Source organism: Coptis chinensis, chromosome 4 (genome assembly GCF_015680905.1).
Source record: "Coptis chinensis isolate HL-2020 chromosome 4, ASM1568090v1, whole genome shotgun sequence".
Classification (NCBI taxonomy): domain Eukaryota; kingdom Viridiplantae; phylum Streptophyta; class Magnoliopsida; order Ranunculales; family Ranunculaceae; genus Coptis; species Coptis chinensis.
In genome coordinates, this window is record NC_141459.1 from 14,914,808 (window position 1) to 14,937,639 (window position 22,832).

General features: G+C 34.6%; 2 protein-coding genes and 1 pseudogene across 2 annotated transcripts; 2 read left to right on the forward strand and 1 right to left on the reverse strand.

The window, feature by feature from the left end:
• Window positions 1-186: 186 nt before the first annotated feature.
• Window positions 187-8,579, forward strand: LOC147502101 (putative cytosolic oligopeptidase A). Its single transcript, XM_086607057.1, has 17 exons — window positions 187-599; window positions 695-862; window positions 950-1,073; window positions 1,802-1,878; window positions 2,191-2,334; window positions 2,464-2,694; window positions 2,766-2,856; window positions 3,088-3,209; window positions 3,894-4,001; window positions 4,101-4,346; window positions 4,675-4,820; window positions 4,953-5,070; window positions 6,071-6,230; window positions 6,348-6,379; window positions 6,512-6,577; window positions 8,050-8,121; window positions 8,300-8,579. The coding sequence occupies exons 1-17, from the start codon at window positions 228-230 to the stop codon at window positions 8,384-8,386; spliced, it is 2,364 nt and encodes a 787-aa protein (XP_086463183.1). The 5' UTR covers window positions 187-227; the 3' UTR covers window positions 8,387-8,579.
• Window positions 8,580-9,669: 1,090 nt separating this feature from the next.
• On the reverse strand, window positions 9,670-15,624 carry LOC147502102 (protein DETOXIFICATION 33-like). Its single transcript, XM_086607058.1, has 8 exons — window positions 15,054-15,624; window positions 14,361-14,902; window positions 11,279-11,365; window positions 11,074-11,130; window positions 10,679-10,917; window positions 10,435-10,553; window positions 10,144-10,230; window positions 9,670-9,997 (listed from the first exon to the last, which is right to left on the reverse strand). The coding sequence occupies exons 1-8, from the start codon at window positions 15,315-15,317 to the stop codon at window positions 9,905-9,907; spliced, it is 1,488 nt and encodes a 495-aa protein (XP_086463184.1). The 5' UTR covers window positions 15,318-15,624; the 3' UTR covers window positions 9,670-9,904.
• A 6,235-nt stretch (window positions 15,625-21,859) lies between these two features.
• On the forward strand, window positions 21,860-22,736 carry LOC147502103 (bifunctional aspartate aminotransferase and glutamate/aspartate-prephenate aminotransferase pseudogene; annotated as a pseudogene).
• The last annotated feature ends 96 nt before the right edge of the window (window positions 22,737-22,832 follow it).

The following is a 22,832-nucleotide window of genomic DNA, read 5'->3' on the forward strand; positions in this document are numbered from 1 at the left end:
CCAATAAAGTGACATCTTGTATTAATCAACTACATCAACTCGCACATGAGACATGACACATAAAAATAATAACACAAATAAAATTGCAAGTATACATGGGCTACAAACCCCAGCTGAAAATCATAAACATATATATCCCAATTGGTTGAGCTGAAAGTTAAAAGCCGAAATTTAAATTTGTGAAAATGAGATTGGGTCTAACCAAAAGAGTCCAAATAGTTGTAACCATGTTCCTGACCATGGCGGTAACCATATCTTCATCACTCTCACGCACTACAATCAAACTCCAACAACGACAACCTCGTTTACTACAATCTTATCCCTTAATTTCTCCTAAACATCTTCATAAATCCCATCTCTGTCCTCTTTATTCTTCTGCCTTCTCCTTCTGTCTTCTCCATCATCATTATATAAAAAAAAAATCTTCATCCTCTTTTTCAACTCTTTCTCATTCTTCTTCACCAACAATGACTTCTTCTTCTGTTGACATTCTCGATGAAACCAACAACCCACTCTTACAAGACTTCACTTTCCCTCCTTTTGATACTGTTGAAGCTAAGCATGTTCGTCCTGGAATCCGTGCTTTGTTGAAAAAACTGGTAAAGTTTAGATTTTTATAATTTTTTTTTAATGATGAGGATGTTTTGTTTTGATTGTTTTAATGATGGGGTTGTTTTGTTTTGTTTTTATATAGGAGAGTGATTTGGTTGAATTGGAGAAAACTGTTGAACCAACTTGGCCAAAACTTGTTGATCCGTTGGAGAAGATTGTGGATAGATTGCAAGTTGTTTGGGGGATTGTTCATCATCTTAAAGGTGTTAAAGATTCTGATGAACTTCGTTCTGCTATTGAAGAAGTTCAGGTATGTTTTTTGATGGATGGATATAAGTTTTTGTGTTTTTTGTTGTGGTGTTTTATATTGGTTATTATTATGTTTGGTTATATACAGCCAGAGAAAGTGAAGTTTGATCTCAGATTGGGGCAAAGCAAGCCTATTTACAATGCATTCAAGGCTATTCAAGAATCTTCTTCTTGGGATACATTGAATGATGCTTGTAAGCGGATTGTCGAAGGTAAGAACATGAAAGGAATTATCATTGAGTGATGGAAAATTTTTGTTAAAATTTATATCTGGAATTATCATTGAGTGAAGTTAATCTGATTTGTGAGAGGACTAAATTGAAATTTGGCATTCATGATATGCACCTTTTGTGCAATTGTTTTCACTAGAGTGTGATGGAAAATGGTTTGGTACCAGAGCTTGTCGTTTCCTTTTCTTGTGCAAAGGGTCTTTAAGGCCAGAGATCACTGTTTTCGTTTGCAGATATTGTAACTTCTATCATTTTGTTGCTTGAAAGTGTAGTTTTCCTTGTATATTGCTTGGAGTTTTTTTAATGTATACAAACAGGTCTGTGTTCTTCACAGGGATTTATTTCTTAAACCTATTCCTGTCTTAACTTTTATATAAGATAGCCCACTGAGGTCATGGGGTTGATTGTCACTTTTAACTGGGAATGGTTTTTTTTTTTTTTTTTTTTGGTAAGCCTGTTTTAAATGAGATCAGTAACTCTTTGATACTGGCAGGGTTTGAGCTCTAGACCTCTGGTATCATCACCCAAAGGTTTTACCGATTTTGCTAGTCGGCACCTGCATTGGAAATGGATTTAAGGGTGTAGGAGTTAGAATTTATAGAAGTTGTACCGCTGAGTGAGAGAGAGAGAGAGAGAGAGATTGAACACATTAATTCATGATATAAGTGATTCAAGTTTTTTACTTATAACTAATCTGTATGTGTTCGCAGGCCAGGTAAAGGAGGCTGTTCTTAGTGGTGTTTCTCTTGAAGATGATAAAAGGGAAAGTTTTAACAAAATTCAACAGGTATGCCTCCGATACAAATGCATGGGTTTGTTGGTAGTTATCCCTTATGATTTTTACACTTTTAGTATTGCTTTATTTTGAATTTTATTATGTTACTAAGTTTCTTGTCTATATTGAGATTGCATGCCACTCAAAAAAAAAAAAGTTTTGAACCACGTATTGAAAGGGTTTCTTTCAAGTTTTAACAAATATCATAATTGCTCCCCTAATCATATAAGTTGACAAATATCTTGGCAGGGAGTATCCTTGTCTTCTGAGTATTGTGGATTTAGCTTTACATGTCTCAAATCCTATTTGGTATTCGCTTTGCAGGAATTAGAAAAATTATATCAAAAGTTCGGAGAGAATGTTTTGGATGCAACAAAAAAGTTTGAAAAATTAATTACTGATAAGAAGGATATTGAAGGGTTGCCTGCTTCAGCACTTGGTCTAGCAGCGCAGACAGCAGTTTCCAAGGTACTTCACATGGAATACTATTAATGTGGTTTTGCACAATGTTACTTAATTCTCTCTTTCTTTTCAATTGCATTTTTTTCCCTTTATTACATTCTCTTATTGTTAATGTTTTTTGTACAATCTCATTAGGGGCATGAGAATGCTACTGCTGAAAATGGTCCATGGATTATAACATTGGATGCCCCCAGCTTTCTCCCTGTTATGCAACATGCTTTGAACAGATCCCTGCGCGAGGAAGTTTATCGTGCTTATGTAACTCGTGCCTCTAGTGGAGATCTTGATAATACACCAATTATCAACCAAATTCTAAAACTTAGGTTGGAGAAGGCCAAACTTCTTGGTTATGATAACTTTGCTGAGGTATGAAGTATCATTTTACATTGCAATGATAATTTTAAACAAACTTACAAAGGTATGTTACTCGTGTTAAGGTAAGCATGGTGACAAAAATGGCTACTGTTGATAAAGCAAAAGAGCTCCTAGAAAAGCTTCGAAGTGCATCTTGGAACCCTGCAGTTCAAGGTAGCATTTTAGACTTATTTACTTTTCCTTGTATTTGTCTTGGGAGTTGATTGCATATTTCCCTTTTTTTGTTTATCTATAAAATTGTTCGACGTGGAAAGTTGGTTTGTCCTGACAAGATCTATATTCCTTTGGCCACACAATTTAGCCGAAAAGTTCTTTTGCTTTTACTGCATATGTTGGTTTGTTTGAACAAGCTTTGCTTACATAATTGTTTTTTGAATCTTGTAGATATGGAAAACCTTAAGAAATTTTCTAAAGACCAAAATGCTGTAGAAGCTAATGATTTAAATCACTGGGACATTTCCTTTTGGAGTGAGAGGCTTCGGGAATCCAAGTACGATATAAATCAGGTAATTCCATTTTCCCAATTTTTTATTTGGGTCTACTCTTTCTGCTGCTGTTGTTAAGGTTAAAGTGTTTCAGAGCTGCAGTTAGTAATAAATAGATGGATTTTGTTGTTTGTACTGACATTGGGGGGCCTATTATTCGATGGAAATCATTGTATTGTCAATTGGCGCTTCTTCCATTTATAATTTAAGTGAGCTACATACACGAGTTATGGTTTCTTTCTGGATGCTTAATTTTTCAATTGAATTCATTGTACTGTCAGTTGGCGTTTCTGCCAATCTTTCACATGACACTTGTAACTCTTTTGGTCTTCGGTGAGCCACCATATTTTTTTTGGTCTCATGGAGTCTTATTTGTAACTCCTCATTATGGTTGATTTGCAAATGAGTTGTATGTTACTACCTTGAGTACCCAAAGGTGCACAAAGAACTTGCATTGCAAGGCTAGCAAATAGTAAGATGGTGTTTTTGATGAAATTTTTTCTCTGCGGATATTGCAATATATTTTTTGGCAGGTGATTTAATTTTCGGATGATAGAAAAAAAAAATGATAGATTATAGTATATTTGTGTTGAGGTTGAAGCTAGTTAGTGTGGTATGAGCAATGTGTAATATATATGGTACAGTTACTTCTACTCATTTTACAGTGAGGCTTATTGGCTATTTCTGTCTGCTTGAACTTTTCAGGAAGAGTTACGACCCTTTTTTTCGTTGCCGAAGGTTATGGATGGCCTTTTCAACCTTGCAAAGACGCTCTTTGAAATTGATATTGAGCCAGCTGATGGACTAGCTCCAGTAATGTCTATTGAACTTTCCCATTTGCATGCTTCATTGATGCTAGATATCCTTAACATTTCCTCCACATTGTAGTAATATTGATCTACTATTTTTCAGGTCTGGAACAAAGATGTTAGATTTTATTGTGTGAAAGATTCTTTAGGAAGTCCAATTGCATACTTCTATTTTGATCCATATTCTCGTCCTTCTGAAAAACGTGGTGGAGCTTGGATGGATGAGGTCGTTGGTCGAAGTCGTGTACTTGCACCTAATGGGACCTCAGCTAGATTGCCCGTTGCGCACATGGTGTGTAATCAATCACCCCCTGTCGGGGACAAGCCTAGTCTTATGACTTTTCTGGAGGTAATTTTGTAGACAGTAGATATCTGTTTTTTCAAGTGGATATATAGTTGCATTTTAGTGTTGATTGTAAAGGACAAATATTGAATTGTTTGTATTTCATCTTAAAGTAATACAAGAGTTATCCATTGAGTTCTGTGGGAGTATTAATAAATTAATTTTATGTTATTTTTATTAATAATTGACTGCCAAAATATTATGTTGTTGATTACTGTGGGACCATATTCTTTTGTTTCTCTCTAATGTAGTTTCCCCCAATAGCGAACCTTTTGTAATTCCGCTTCTGTACTTTGGTCTGGAAATACCATTCTAACAGCTTCCATACATGTAGGTCGAGACTGTGTTCCACGAGTTTGGTCATACACTGCAGCATATGCTCACCAAGGAAGATGAAGGTCTAGTTGCCGGTATTCGGGGAGTAGAATGGGATGCTGTTGAGTTGCCTTCCCAGTTCATGGAAAATTGGTGTTATCAAAGGTAGGCTTTTTCAAATAATATTTTTCCATTTATATATAAAGAATTGTCCAGTTTACACCTCCTGATTATAAGTTCGTTTGAATCATCAATACCTTTCATTGTCACTGGTGGGTTTTGTATTGGATGCTGCAGGGATACTCTGATGAGCATAGCAAAACACTATGAAACTGGCGAGACTCTTCCTGAAGAAATATATTTGAAGCTCCTTGCAGCAAGGACTTTCCGTGCTGGATCATCTAGCCTTCGTCAGGTTAGTTATGTGACTATGAACACTCGAAGGTTATAAGCTTTGCTTTTCTGGTTTGATTTATTTTGTATTTTTTTTCTTATTTGTTTTCAAGATAATTCGAATGAAATAATAAGTGATTAGAAAAGCAGCCGAGCAAGCAAGCATGGCTCTAAACCTGGTTTCCCTGTTAATTGTTTTTTGTATTTTAGGCTGGAGTCACTGGTTTATTTCTTCTTCTTGGAAGAGTGAAACGAAATTGATAAATAAAACAATAGGCAAGGTTTTCTGGTTTGCAAAACACATGTTCAGTGAATTCCTTTTCAGATCATGGAACTCAACGACTCTTCATTTCAACTATAATTGTCATCTTAGTGTTTCATAATGTTCTAACCTTGAATGTACACGTGTTACTCAAAAAACGAATTTTGCTAATCATCTGTGAAATCAGTTTCTGCTGAAATAACTAGCTGTTGCATCGTCCTGGAAAACTAACAAGCTACTCGCACTCATCTCGTTTCTGCCCAGCTAGGGCTCTTCATTTTGGCTAAATAAAATTCCAGGCTTTATATTTGGTGTTGCCTGGTCAGCAATTATTTAAATGTAGAATCAGTGAACGACCTCTTAGCATTGTGCTACAAAAGCGTTTTCTTATGGATTTTGGTTTACATTTCTATTTTTTTGGGGGGTGTCGCTTGGAGAAACAGGCAGCATGTTGAAGGTGTATCAATGGACTTGAATGACATATTTCATATTTACTTGTGGTGGAAATCAGTAAAGAAGTTACTAAATTGTTCTTTTCATGGATTTGTTTTTAAGTGAGATGTTTTCTTGTCTTCAATATTGGGGCTTGAAGTTTATGGGAGGGTCTGTTGTTTTATTGTGCGTCTTCTTTAGAAGTCACCTCCATGGCTCCACCTGCGATCTTTTGGATTGGTTCTTTTATAAGTTATCTTTTACCTATAAATATGAAACTTCATAAGGTAAATGAGTAATGGCTGTTTGATTTTTTTTTACTCTACAGTTACGATTTGCAAGCTTAGATTTGGAGCTTCATACAAAGTATGTTCCTGGTGGGTCGGACTCCATCTATGATGTTGATCAAAGAGTAAGTCAGAAAACACAAGTTCTCCCTCCGCTGCCAGAGGACAGGTACCTTTGTGGTTTCAGCCACATTTTTGCAGGTATGTTCATTAAGTATATGTTATATAATTTTTCATTTTCATTTTGTTTTTCAGTACTGAGTTATTTATGCTGTCTCTGTTATTTATCGTTTTATATTTTTGGAGCTGTTCCTGTAGGTGGATATGCAGCTGGGTACTATAGTTACAAGGTATTTATTAGCAGCTTCTGTTAGACCACCCCCCCTTCCAAAAAAAAATCCCCAACCGACCTCACACTACTTAGGTTATAGGTTGGACTAATTATTTTGAACTTCTCAAATTAATTTATATTGGTTTTGCAGTGGGCAGAGGTATTGTCAGCTGATGCTTTCTCGGCCTTTGAGGACGCTGGGTTGAACAATGATAAGGTATGGCTATCTAATTCTGACATGCCCCATTCAGGGTACTTTACTTTGTAAGATGACTCTGTCTAGGCTTGTTCCAAAACAGCCAAAGTGGGCAACGTACTTTTCCCGAAAATTCAATCGGAGTAACATACTTTTTTTTCGTCAATTGGGGTAACGAACTTAGTAAATTGGTCAATCGGGGTAATCTGTTATCTTGCCGTTTGAAATCAGCTTATGTGGCAGTCATTTTCACATGTGTAATATGATTTTGCAAAAAAAAATGATTTACACCACATTCTTTTGTTCGCACGCGAGAAACCAGGCACGTGTCAAATAACTCATCTTCACCATTATTTCCCTCTGAATAACTAACAACCCATCTTCACCATTATTTCCCTCCAACCAATTAAGTGTAGCAGAGGAACCCCTAATGCTGCATCCAGTGTTCCTGCTTCTTTGTCATTGTTGATGACGACAATTAAAGAACCCGTCTTGACTTTTCTCTTTACTGTTAAGTTTTAATCGTGATTGATGATCAATACATAAGTACATAATCCATCTCTCTTGAAACTCATTATGATTCAAGCGTAATGCATATAATAAGTGGTGGATGATGATAAGACTTTCTCATGTTAATGTCTGATCATCATTCTAATCCGAATTGATTAAAAAAAAACTCGCTGGATTATGGGATTCCAGCAATTAAGTGGCTGCTGGTGATGGTATAATTGCTAGCTAAGGGTGTGTATGGGACTGTTATAGTTTTAAAGTCGACGCATGGTTTGATGCTGGGATTGGTACTGTTTCGGCTATTGGAAAAAACAATTGAATTAAAACATTTATAGAGAAATTAAAAATTATAACTAACGGTGATATTAGACGGCAGGTTGACAGATTACCCTTATTGATCAATTTACTAAGTTTGTTACCCCAATTGACGAGAAAAAAAGTACATTACCCATTTTGGCTGTTTTTTCTTCCATTTTATTAACTTAGGGATACACCCTCTCTCCTCCCAACAAAACCAATATGGCAATATCCAATGGTAATTTTTCTTAACAGTTACGTATAAAGTAATGAGGTCTGCCCATTGGATTATTATTATTATTATTGTTGTTGTTTTGGGGAGGGGGTGGGGTGGGGATCCCTAGTAATTTTGAAAATGCAAGGTTTTACCCTAGTTGCGACTTATATTGGGGGAAATACGTAACTAATCCAAAAAAGAATGTTGAGAAGAGCTCAAAAAAGAAGTGGAAACACATGCACGACTGCTCAAGTGTTTCCGCTTGATCAATCCGACTATTAAGTTTCCACTTTTGCTCATGTTGGGCAGATTTTATTCAGTTGTTGAAATGTTCGTTTTCATCTCCAAACTGAAGGCTGTTTACTTGGGATTTTGTTGGCAAGTTGTATGATGTGTACCATGTTGATCTGTCCATTTCAGTATATTCTTAATATAGTGATTGATGATTGGTTCTTCCATATTTTCTCAGGCTGTCAAAGAAACCGGTAAAAGGTTCCGAGAAACCGTTCTTGCTCTTGGAGGTGGAAAACCACCGCTTGAGGTCAGAATAAATCATTGAATTTTCCTTGGCATTTCCTGTTTATTGAAAATGTGAACCTATTGGTGGTTGCAATCGTCAAAAATAAGAACTTGGGCATTACATATATTGCTGTCACTTTTTTTTTATTGTTTCCTCCATGCTATGGTGTTTTCGTACTGATTACCTGTGTGTACTCCAGGTTTTTGTGGAATTCCGAGGCCGTGAACCTTCTCCAGAGGCGCTACTCAGGCACAATGGATTATTGCCAGTTGCTGTATCTGTCTGAGTGTTAATATTTTATTTGTTAGAACTGCAGTTGGGATTTCAGATGTGCAAACGTTTTGTTAAGTCTTCTCAATTTTCCGAGAATATAAACATTTACCAAGCACAATTGTACATCGTATGTGAGTGGTTTGGATACCAGAAAGAAGTGTTTGTAATTCATGAAAATACCGTAATAATGATTTTTTTTATGGTCATGCGATCTTGAAAGAAGTTTTTGTGATTCATGAAATGTGAGAGCAGATCCTTTGGCATGAATGAGTGCATGACCCCTGAGTTCTAACTCATAATAGGGTGGGAGAGGTTGTGGACTTGTTGGTTGGAGATGGGAGAGGTTGTGGACTTGTTGGTTGGAGATGACCTTCTCTTTGTAAATCCTCTACATATATTGGTAATTGCATAATCAGTCACAGTATGTATTGATCTGGCAATATGAGCAGGCTGCTGGACTCATCCATACAAGGAAAAGACGAATCCTCAATTATAACTCAAATCGGTTTTAACTTCAACCAATAAATTGAGTTATGTCAAGCGAAACCAACGAATCACAATGGTCTTATTTTTCTGTTATTCTAGTAATAGAAGGGAGGTTTGGTACAAACAGTGCGAAAAATACAGCTGCTATGATGATAATTCTTAGTGTTATGAGAGAGTGAGTTTTAAAGTACTTATCCTCGACGTGAAACAGGGTGAAAATTGAGAGCATCACTATGCTTTTTAGGATGGGGAAAGAGGAAGGAGTTTGCACCACCTCTCACTCTCGGTTCCTAGGGTGAACTAGTGTTACACCCCCCCCCATGAGCCAATTAGGATCCCCTCCTAGATGGAAAATTAGGAAGAGCCAACTGGGTTTGACCATTAACTTTCAAGTCAAACAACTAAAAATGACATTAATGCCCTCATTATTTTCAAAAAGAAAATATTCAATTTTAATTAAGTGGGAGCATTTGTGTCATTTTCAATTGTTTGACTTGAAAGTTAATAGTCAAATCGAGTTGACCGTGTGTTTAGGGAGGAGACCCTAATTTCCCATCTAGTGGGGCAAATCCTAATTAGCTCATCTAGTAGGGGTAATACTAGTTAACCCTATTTTCTCTAAACGAAAATGTAGTCCAGAGGCAAAGACAGAAATTCGGAAGCTAGGTTCATCGGTGCTTATGGATCAGAAAACTAATACTTCTGTTTGAATTTTCAGTGGTACACCAATATACTTTGTTATCATGAGAGTTGCTCCTTGTCCATCACTCTATTCTATTATGTCAAGCATTAGTAAGGATAGGCACATCATTTAAATATGGATGAGGAACTCATTCATATTTGTCGAAATAAACTCCACTTTCTGCATTTTCTTGTACAAATCTGAAATTAAACACTCTTCAGAGATGAATACAAAATCCTTACTAGCATTCAACATTCAGAAAGTGGGCTATTTAACAGTTTAGGGTGTTCTAAACAGTTGGATTTCTTCACGAACCTCATTAAACCTCCTAAGTCCAAAATGGCAGAACATACTTCAAATCTTTTATTTTTGAACGTCTTGGAACACATTGGAATCAAAAGTAGATTCAGCATCCGAGCTTCCCCAAGCAGCCACTCTCTCTTTTGCCAGTGATACCTGCAGAACAGTTCTAGACCCCTTTAGTAATGTCTAAATTAAAACGGTCAATATTTCAATAAGCACCAAAAAGTAACAAATATTTTTGGAACAAAATTGTTATACAAGTGCAAAGTAGAAATGCATGAACATCTATTAACACTTGCCTCTTTTTCCCAGTCGGTACGCAAAGTGATTATAATAAGGATGATTGTTTGTAGAGCGATTCCAAGGAGTACCCCACCCCAGAGTCCCTTCAAACAGAAAACAGAAAATAGTGTTAGTCCTCGTGCTTTTCATATTAAGTACCCTCCAGAGACTGAGTGTAGTCCTATGCCTCCATCGCCATACGTCTCATTGATCCTACCGCGAAGACCTAAGGAGGCTCAATGTCCTGAGGGAGCTTTCAAAACACCGGACATTTTTTTAAAAGACAGTTATCAGTCTGTTTCACTAACCTCCAGGCCAAGATGGAATTTGAAGCCCAAAATAGCACCAGTTGCCAATCCCACGAGGTAATAGCACCCAATATTTACATAGGCGACAATAGCTTGCCAACCAGCGCCAATGGCCACACCTGCAAATTAAGTCATGTTTAATACTTGAGGTCTACTAATTTCATTGTACAAGTTCAACATTTCAGCAAGAACTTTCAAATTGTCCCAAGAAAAACATATATGCACAACAATGCAATATACTAACCTGATAGAACTGGTTGCACACTTGAGAGAAAGATTGATACGCACAGAAAGGGAGCAATTTTGGTAACTTTATTCATAACCCACTCATCTTCTGTGAAGATTGATGGGAAATCTTTTTTCGTTGCGAATATCATGACAGCAAATATAGTTTGTATGACCACTGCCATCATCACCATTACCCAGACTGAAAACCTCGCCTTTTTTGGATTCCCTCTTCCTAGCTCATTTGACACTCTCACACTATTTAAACACAGCACTTTTATTAGGCAAAGGCATGTAAGTTCTGTACGTATATAAATTTTTTATTTTTCTTAATACCACTATTGGCACTTCGCCACTTTGGCAGAAGTAAACTTAAAGTTGTATTTGGCAATACTAAAAAAGCCTACAACGCACCTGATGGCAGCAGTGAAACCGAGCGGAATCATAAATAACCAACTTTCGACGCTCATGCTGCCAACAATCCAAAAAACATAATATTGTTAAGTAGGATTTTATCACATCCAAGAGCCAATGAAATAATTTATCACATTCATAATTTATGCCAAAGTAAAGACAGGGTTAGGTTAACGAAAGAAACTAGGATTGGAATTGGGCTCACCAGATAGAGGTAGCATCTACTGTTATTTGTGGGTGATCAAAAAGTCCAGCAAATATAATCAACACCATTACACACCAATACTCCAAGCTGTAAAAAATACAAATTGAAAATGAAATTAAAGCACAAGTTAACTACATTTACAGAGCATTTATTTTTACAAATCTCGTTTACACTCTTGTCATTGCTGGGTGGCAGCATCTCAGTGGAAGATCAGATTGCTTAGCTGCTCATTTTATTTGATATATGTTGACTAATACTTTTGGCAATAACCCCATCAATGTCTTAGGATTGAGACCTTGGCGGCTAGGCCTCAATTATTGGAATCTACTAGTAGACAATTGTTGTAAGGTGAAAGACAAAATGCCCCCCCTCAGCAACATCTTCCACTATTTTTCTAAGTGCTGGAATCTCGAGCATTTTGGTCCAGAGTTGGGAAAAAATTGCATTCATAATCACAAAAACCAAAATCGTGTAGGTTCACAGAATGCAACTTCATGAAAACACTCTTTCATATTGCCCTGTAGTCTCGCGTCCTATCTAAATGATTCATATAAATTTTTTGTGAAAAAACGCAGCTATCTTTGACTAAGAAGAAGCAGGATTCAGGGATGCATGGCAATTGGCATGGAAGCTTGGGTGCACGTGGTTTTGTGGTTTTGTTTCGTACAAAAATTTATTATAATTAATTAATGAAGTCGTTACATGAGATGACAGTATGACACTATAGATTTGTACTATGCTCAATAGTTCCTAATAAATAAACATCAATAGTATGACACTATAGATTTGTACTATGCTCAATAGGTCCCCCCTCTTGCGAATATATATATTGATTAATGATTACAGAAAATTTAATATCATAAGCTTACTAATTTAAATTAAGATAAAACATAGAATTTTGGAATGACTGTAGGAGATAACAACTAATAGACGAGTTTCACGAGGTTCAAAACTTCAAATTGCACAAATATTGCTAGCTCCATTGCGAGTGTGGTCCCCCATGGTGGAAAGTGGGAACTGGTAGAGTTGGATGGGGGTAGTACATTGACTTATTTTCCCCCTATTTTCTTTATCTGTTCTATTAAATAACTGACAAATGCAAGTCAGGTTTACGTAGAGCCAAAAGCTATATACAACTATGCAAGTGGATTTAGATTTAAACTCAAACTTATGCTTTTAAATTTAGAGGTTGATGTAAACTATATTGTCGGTACAACTAGTTCCTCTGTGTATATATATATAGATTTAAGTGAAATATATTTTATTCCATCGTACTAAATGGAAGTAATAGTTGTTAGATTGAGATTGATTTTAGAGAGTGCATCATGTTGCCTCCCTTAACACTTTTTGTATTTTAGTTTTCTTTAATATAATTAAATTTACCCAGCAAAAAAAAGTTCTACAGTGTATACATCTAGTCAAGAACAATGCGTATGATTTCCTTTGAAGGATGAGGATACAGAAGATACGCAAAACATTTATATTTTTTTATGTAAACATAAAATAGTTGAAACTGAAATGGGACATGAGGAAGGAACACAGGTCGCTGGATTTAAAGTCCAGGATGCTAACTACTACACCATAGAACCCATGTAACTTGAAGACCCTAATGCGAGAAATCCGAGGTTCCTTGAGTAGTCAAGACATGATCCTATAATCATGGACACACACTTCATCGACAACTTGTAAACTTCTTTTTTCTTGTAAACTCTATTTTTCGTTTAATATAAAATTACTCTTTTAGCAAAAAAAAAACATTGAAATGGTCACGAAAAAAGAGACAGTAGTTACATAAACCCAAATTAAATAGAAATTTGGTCGTACACTTTTACTTGAGAGATGAATATATATTTGATATAGGTGTGTTTCTGGTTGCATTCAAATGTTCAAGTTAACCAAAGAATGCAATAACCAACACTGCCAAGTCTCTCGTGGTAATTAAATTCGCACGATTGTGTCAAGAGATCTTTTGCGTGTGCGTTGATTTGATCATTTAAGCACACTTTGAAAGGATCAAAGAACGTACAAGACCAAGCCTAATATAAAGGGAAGTAATATAGTATAAAAATTAAGTTAGGACATTACAGATCGAAGAAGTGGCCATAGGAATAAAGTACTAGGAGAAAAAACGCCAAAGGAAAGAATTGAAAAATAAAAAGGTGCACTGTTGCTGAACAGTATTACAGAAAGTAAGATAATGGGAAATTGGGAATTGTAGATATCATGTCATGTGGATCCACCCCTTTATAGGTTTACAAAAGGATATGTTTTCCCGGTACTATCGACGAGTATCGACCGCACAGAATTTTCAAGTTGAATAACTACAGTGCGTAGGGCCGGTTCATCTAAGCCACGATTCATGGTCTTAAATTAAGAGGTAAACTCAATTGAGGCATAGTCTGGCCGAGCGGAATTATGCTCAAGGCATGACGACCTTTCATGGGAGACCCCGATCTAAGGAACGTAACACTAAGTCACTAACACATGAAACACTTTTAAGACTCTAGATGACGATATGTGAAACACATGTGGACGAGTTTTAATAAGAAGAATAGTTTACCCATAGTTTTAAATTTTAAGAGTGTAACTGTAGCTGAAAATTTGAGAGATAATACCCCGGGCCCCGTTGAAAGATTGATCTCAATTAAGTGAATTAACAGCGACTCTTCGAGACTCTAGATGTGGACTGATTGGAGATTGGACCACGATAAGGTGATCTTCTAGAGTCCAATAATTTTGGTGAGATGTAATGCTTTCCACTTCATTTATTTGTACACGACAAACAAATAAAAAAGCATTAGTGATGGTGACATTGTGTAGGAGATCATCAACTCCAAAACAGAAAAAATCTTGTCCAGAACTCCAGATTACCTGATACTTCTCCTCAAACGGCAAGAAACAAAATATTTGGTTCATGCACAATTTGATCTCAGTTTGAATCATGGAATGCCAGGAAAACATTGGACAGCCTACATATAGGTTGCAAACTCAAGTTGATGCTAGTCAGGGTTGTGTTATTATTACTTCAACAATTTTGGTATCTAATTAATTGTGTTTGTGAGAGGATGATAAGAGTACTAACCATAGCATGACAGCTGAAGCACAAGAAAGACCAATAAATCCAGGTAATTCAGCAAAAGCCAACCAAGAGAATCCAGACCAAGCTTCTTTGCAGGCTCCAGATAAAATATAAGTCAATTGAGCAAGCACCAACAACCACCAAGAGAAGTTAAGTGTAATAGCAGCTCCAGCCAATCCCATTTCAAGTTTTTGAATGAACACCCAGCTCAAAAACACATGGAATACTAATGAAGCCAATGATATCCATGCCATCACCATAACCTTACTTTGAGCTTGAAGAAACTTTTGTATTGGAAAGTTCAAAGCGTAAGCAAATAATTGTGGAATCATCCATATAGCAAACTTTCCTGCCAACTCTGAAATCTCTGCACTTTGTCCTAGTAATTTGAGGATTGGTGATGCAAAAATGTAAACAACTGTCAAGACTAAACCAGTAAATATAAGAATGATCCATGATCTTTGCATGTAGATACCCATCATGTTTAACCTCCCTGCACCATAAGCTTGTCCACATAATGTTTCCAATGCACTTCCCATGCCCAACTACACAAGATCATAGAAAACACCATCAAACAAGCTAAAAAACGAGTACTTCTTTTGTTTTTTTAAATATATATATGTCATTTCATCACTCATAATATAAGAAAGAACGGAGAAATATACAGAGAGGCAATTTGTGATCAGGAAGGCATACCATGACACCAAAGCCAATTCCAGCGATGAAAAGATTTTGCATTCCGAATGCAGCGAGTTCTAAAGTGCCAATATGACCAACCATGGTCTGAGTTACAGTAGCAAGTGAGTATTGAAATAAAGAAGTTAGAATTGCTGGACCAGCAATAAACCAAATCAATTTGATCTCAGACCATATGTCTGCTTTAAGAGATGTCTCTTCTTCCTTAGCATTATCACTCTTCTTTGTTAACAAAGGAGCTGAAGAAGAGTTTTTATTATCCATGGCTTGAAGTTTGAATTGAACTAAGAATGAAACTCAAACTATGGTTTTTCTGTAAGTGATTGTCTACTTATAAAAGAATTGTTAGAAGTAATGGAATGGTAACCAACTTGAATTTAAAAACACATTTAATACAAGAAAAAGTTGGACTACTTGATTTTGCTCTCTTCAAATTTGGAGTACTTTAATATAAGAAAAAGTTGGATTAAAGACGTACGTACTCCTCAATACTTTTTCATTGCCCGGTCTACCGCGTTGAATTAATATAATATTCTTTTTTTTTCGATAATCAATTTGTTTTTTCGATATTAATTAAAAAAAAAAGTCCTAATGAGGAGAGATTGATCTCTCTATGGAAAGGAGAGATCTATTTCATCAGACGTCAGATGAGAGCTGATTTCATCCGATAACATGAATAAAAATTGCTTGTGTTTGATTTGGAAACTCCAGGCGGTGGTTGGCAACTTACAAGCACCGAAGTAGATGACATAAATACCAAAATGACCCTTTAATCGCTTTTGCTCTTTTTAACACAAATCAATTTCTTCATCTGTGTTCTTTTCTTTTTCTGTAATGAATTTTAATGAAAATTAATGTAAAAAGAGAAAGAATTCATCAACAAAAACATCACAAAATCCATTTGTATTGTATTGAATAAAAGGAAAATATTTCATGAGTAGGTTCAAGTGTTCAACAATAAAAAATAAAGACAAAAATACTATAAAACAAAATAAAATTATAATTTTCTACATCTCTTCAATTCTTCAACTAAGTATGAATTATTTGCTACTATTGTGTTAGAGAAAAATATAATCAAGACCCATCTGTTCAAGTCTTCGTTAGAATTTTCCTTTGTGAAAGATGTTTAAATCAGTAGAAGAAGATGAGGGGTTTAGAAGTTATTTCAATTCTCTATATTAAATTTGTTTTGATTTGGTTTTGTCTGTGTCACAGTGTTCTTCTCGAGATACAAACCAAAACTTATCGTAAGGTGGTTATTTGGTGCTCTCTAAATTTAGAGAGATCAATATTTTCTTATTATTTGCCTATTTATTGATCGCAGTTCTATTTACAGTACTACTAGTATACTACTATGCAGTGGGGGCATGAGCAGAGAGGGTGTGGAGAGAGAGAGGGAGAAAAACGAAGAGGAGAGACGAGGAATGAAAATAGATAGAAACCAACCAAATGACTTTTTGTCTGTATAGCCCTGAGCAGAACGTTTACTCTACTCATTTGATAATTATATCAAATACGGAACTTGTATAGGTGTATTACTTATTTTAATTTCTTGAGGATTTTTCACCATGCATAATCTAGTTTGTCTGATCTTGATTATGTCTTAATTTCTTGAGGATTTTTTGCATAATCTAGTTTGTCTGATCTTGATTATGTCGGTGTCTAGTCCGTTCCACCATGCATAATCTAGTTTGTCTGATCTTGATTATGTCGGTGTCTAGTCTGTTCGGTGTTTGTCTTTTACAAATATAGTCTAAGCCAGAATTACAAGAAATTAAATGTTTTAACTTTCAGTATGATCTTTAACCAATAAAGAACTCCAAGCCAATACTCTTAACGATCTCTAGTAAAAAATTCTCAATCATGATTATCATTAAGGAACAAGTATTACTCAGGGAGTAAGTGAAGTGCAAATAGGATTTGGGACATTTTTTAGTCGATTTTACACGAAAATTGAATCTATAATAGAGGTATAAGTGTAACCGAAAACATAAGATGCTTCTTCCGTGCTAGTTCCTTCTTCGCTCCTCTCGATCCTATAGGAGTTTCAACATACACGTATATGTTCAATGAAAACACAATCGCCGTCGGATGGGACACTGTCTAGTTTCTGTCAATTTACCGATAATGCACTAGGTCACGATTGTTACAACAGTCATTTTCGATATTTTTATATAGATAAATGGCCGGTATCATATTTTTATGGAGGAAAATACAGAACGGCAATAAAACTCATGAAAAGAACGTTGCACTTTTAACATTAAAGCCGGCAGGGCAATACGTACAGTTTCTAGCATGAATAGACCTGTTTTTGTTCTTTTATATGTTATACCCAATTTTAGAACGAAACTCAATTTCATCCAGGTATAAATGAGAGGTTTAAGGAGATGGAAAAAGGCTGCTCATTTGTTGGTGCTTGAATTGAAAGACTTGCGGCTTGTTGCGAGTTCTAAAAAGATTCCCATTGCTAGATCTCATTCCACCAAAATACTCTATGAACAACTTCCCATGGCTTTTTGTTTAATTTGTGGTTAACTTGTGGTAGACGTGCCATGTTTTAAAGCCCAAAAATTCCTCGGCCTAAATGAATTGAAGTAACGAACGTACATATGACTTTGATTCCAAGAAAGAAACAGTTTTTTTTTTCTCTTTGTTTTAGAATACATAACATTGACCTGATTTGCTATCAGTCTAACACAGTACCAACCATGGGAGTGTAACAGACTACTAATAGACTTTAACAGGTCGCTTTTCATCCAATAAATGGAACAAATTATAGTTTAAGTTACATGTGCTGTTTTTCTGTGTTTTTTTTCATGTAATTGTGGAGTGTGTAGGGTGCAGTGATACTCTATAGTTCTATACTCTACTCACACCGAATACTCTGTACTCATGTTGGTTGCCTCATTTGGGTGTATATATCACGGAGTTCGTATGTACCTAACTTTAAGATCCGGGCTCCTTTGTGAACTTTACGGTAGCACAGTAAACTGGTAAAGTTTTCTTTCTTTTCCATGCAAAACTACCAAACCTTTTTCTTCGAAGTTCAGACCAGTATATATTTCCTATACTTTTACCACGTGGGAAGAATCTTAAAGGCTGCAATTTGTGTCCAATTAAACATAAACATATATATATATATATATATATATATATTATAGCTCTATCCTCTTCAATTGAGAAAGCGTTTATATTTCCAATTTTGAACTAACCTCAAAGAATAATTAATTGAAGAGACAAAAAAATATAGCTGGAAATATAAATGTATTATGTGAAAATATAGCTGAAAAAATTGGAGATTATGTGAAACTCTAGTTTCTATGAGGGTATAGTTATAATATATATCTAAAGATAAATATAAATGTTGTTTGAGGTTAGTTATAATATTTTTTTGATGCTTCAATTAATTATTCTTTGAAAATATAAATGATTAATTATATCTTAGTTATATATCTTTAATTATATATAAATATAAATGAGGACATTGAACTAACCTCAAAGAATAATTAATGAAAAATCATAAACTTAATGCAAATGCATTGAACTAATAACCCTAAAACATGTTTGTATTATATGTAGAGAGAATAAATGTCTCAACAAATATAATTTTTCATTTTAAGTAGTGTTTATCATAATTTTTTTTATTATGATTAAGAATGTCATGCTATTCAAGTAGTTTCAATATTATCTTCGTCACATTAGACATTCTCACAAAATTTTAATCAAACTTCTATTATTAAACCTAACGACAAAAAGAAGTCGATGAGTTTTATCAAGGTTTGATGCTTCATTTTTATAGAGAGTGGTGCAAGAAATTTGAACGACTGATTAATATAATTTTCATATCTCATAGCTATGCATAGTTGCTAATATTTTTTACAATAATTTAATATAACGGCACCCGTTCGTAGGACGGGTTCGAAAGCTAGTTCTTTATTTATACCTAATTGCCTAACTTACTTTTGAAAGAAATAAGTGGATGATTATTAGCATCATCAACGCATTGTTAAAAACAATTGTGACATGTTTATTATTAAAACAACTAATGCATTTTTGTAAAATTGTTGGTTTCTATATCGGACCGCAAAACTTGTCCCTTCCAATTTTTTTTTTTTTTTTTTTTTTTTAACCGCAAAATTTGTCCCGTCCATATATCCGTTGGGCCCAAAAAAATATAGTTGTTTTAATTTTTAATTTTATTTTTTTATTAATCAAAATTTGAAAAAGTTCTAGACAGAAAAACTTGTCCCGTCCAACATTTTGGGTCCCACAACACAAAATCGAGCTGTTTTAATTTTTTAATTAAAAAAAATAAAAAAATTATGGACGGCAAAACTTGACCCGTGCAAGTGGCTGCTAAATTTATGAGTATTTTGATCGAGAATTTGACAATTGCTGGGATAGAAACAGGTGTTTGGCAGCGTGTTGGTGAACGAAATTGTCAAATAAATTTCTATCTGTCACATTAGAAATGGGATATAGCAGCACGTTGATGATGCTCTTAGCTACCAAAATAATAGATTCTCCACTAAAGTGTGTACGTCTATCTTGTATTTTCACTTTTGTAATTTGATTTTTGATAGATCAGATTATTCACTATTCAATATTATTGTCCATTTTTTTTTTATTGGGTTTTTATGGTTTTTTCGATCATGTTGTCCATGCATACTGTTAAATATGTGTGTGTGTGTGTGTGTGTGTGTGTGTGTGTGTGTGTGTTTTTTTTTTTTTTTTTTCTTATTCTAATCTAAATTTTAAAGTGAGTAGGGTGTGCAACTGTGCATGGTATCAGATTACCGAAACCCAATCAGAACTGAAATCGTTTATAGCAGTAACCGATAAAGAACTGAACCCATTAAAATTGAATATTGAATAGTTAAAAACTGGTGGATACCCGAACGTATTATTATGATTTTGATATATAAAGTTTAGTATTATATTACACTAAATAAATGCAAACTCAAACATTATAATGTATAGTTTGTTTTGTTTTTTTAGGTATAAAAGTCTACTAAATATATAGGGATAATATAATAGTGAATGTATGTTATTAAATGCATGTTTTATAACATTACATTGAACATGTGCATTATAACTATTAATAATAATGTTAACGACTACACACACACGTATACTATAAATTAATTAATACATTGCATATATTAACTAATAAACATGTACATGATAATATTTATATAAGTGTACGTGCTTAATATATTACACATGTATACATGTATATATATGCTAATGAATGCGTGCAAATGTGCAATGCTAACAATTTAGTGTGCGATATATATTTATATATGATGTATGCATGTACGTATAGTATAATATACATGTGTTTGGTTTGAAATATAAATTAATATACGTATACGTATAATTTATGAGATGTATATATTTAAAGTTATTTTAGTAAACTTTCAAAGATTATTGAATTTAGGACCATTATAAGTGTTATTATTGCACTAAAAACCAACTTTTATATCAGTTACATAATTAAAAACATAATTTTAGTAATAATAATGTATAATTCGAGAAAGAACCGAAATCTAAACCAAAACCAACTTAATTAATAGATATGGTTTTGGTTTTTCTAAATATAAAAAAATAACCAAAAAAACTAAATCCAATAGAAATCGTTAAAAATATAATCGAATCCGAAACTAATAAAAACCGAACCGAAACCGACCTATGAACACCCTAGTTCTTTAGTGAACTAGGAAGAAATTTATGGTGTGAGTACGTAGATTATTATTGCAATGAAAACATAGAAACATAAAAGTGAAAATTGAGGGCCCGATTCTCATGATCCATTGAGCATATCATCCTGTCAGTGAAAAATGTTTTTATGCCTATCTTCATAGTACTTATACGTACTTCATTATGAGACTATTTCGATCAAGACCTGCTGTATTTCAACGTACGCGCATTCGTATATTCCCAGTAAATTAAATTGTTTCAGGAGTATATGTCAACATACAATCATCAGATTTTCTCTTTTCTCTTCTTTTTTTCGATAATCAAATACAGTCATCAGATATTCGGATGTGTTACTGTGATACTTTCTCCAAAAAGAGAAGGCACACTCAAGTACTAAACACAAAAAGTAGCACAAAAAGTAAAGAAAATAAAATACTCAAATAGCACATGGCTAGTAGGTTACTTTCTGTTTTTTATTCTCGGCAGCTGGGAAACAATTCCATTCTTATGACCTTGACCTTTGTTTCACCGTGCACACCGCACCCTCTCCAAACTTGAAGACTTAATGACTTAAAGCAAACTTGAAGACTTAATGACTTAAAGCAAACTTGGAGCGCAAATCCTCTAGAAGACTCACTTTCTAGAACTTATAATTAAACACGTCTTCTTAAACTGTTTAGCCAGCAATATCGAGTGAGAATTTGGATTTTAGACCTTTGCAATATGAACGAATCTCTCAAAGGGAAACATAATATCAAATCGCTAACAACAAACTCAATGAGAAATGAGCCTGGTATAATATTTTTCATCGCATTTACATTCACCTAAATAAATGTCACATTGAACATACAAATATACAATCATTGAGAATTTTGACTAACATATATATTCTTCTATTTTCAATGATATTGTTAGCTTTATATAACTTGGATTGTAAAATCCGATGAAAAAAATACAAAATAGATTTTAAAAAGCTTCATTGCCTACTTTATAAGTTAGGTTTTCAATATATAAGCTTCATTGAACCCACGGGCGGATCTACAGGTTGGCTGACCGGGGCTACAGCCCCCAAACTTCCAAAAAATAAAAAATAAAAATAAAATAGTATGAACACTATTTTGAGTCCTAGAGTGAATTCTGTTAAACCGTCGAGAACCGTAACGATAACTGATAAGCTACTGCACTAGTTCAAGCTGGTGTACCTGTTATCCATTTAGCAGCTGAAGAACCCGATTTCGATACCCCATTAGTGATTGCTGAAGCGGGAATTAATGCGATACGTGAAGGGCATACAAGATATACTCCTTATGCTAGTACTTTTGAGTTACGTAAAGCAATATGTCATAAACTTGAATAAGAAAATGGTATTAGTTATACACCTGATCAGATTTTAGTTAGTAATGGTGCTAAACAAAGTGTACTTCAAGGATTGTTTGATGTTTGTTCGTCGGGTGATGATGTTATAATTTTTGGTCTGTTTTATGTTAGTTATCCTGAAATGGCTAGAATGCCTTATGCAAATCCGGTGATTGTAGAAACATCTTTGAATAATAACTTTTTGTTGGATCCTAAAGTCTTAGAATCAAAACTTAATGAGAAGTCGAGGGTACTTATTCTATGCTCGCATTCGAATCCAACTGGATCTGTTTATCCTAGAAAGGTTATGGAGGAGGTTGCTAAAATAGTCGCGAAACATCTTAGGCTATTAGTGTTATCAAATGAGATTTATGAAGATATCGTTTATGCACCAACTACTCATATTAGATTTTTGCTTCTTTGCCTGGAATGTGGGAGAGAACATTGACTGTTAATGGGTTTTCGAAGGCGTTTGTAATGACTGGTTGGAGACTTGGGTACCTTGCTGGTCCAACACATTTTGTTCAAGCTTGTGGGAAGATTCAAAATCAAACTACTTCAAGTGCTAGTAGTATTTCACAAAAAGCTAAAGTTGCTGCTTTAGGACTTGGATATGCAATATATTAAACCACACATTTCTTAATAATTGTATTTATTAATAATTGTATATGGCAGGTAGGCACAGCCGTACAGGCAAGAGGAGGAGGGGATACTAGTTATAAT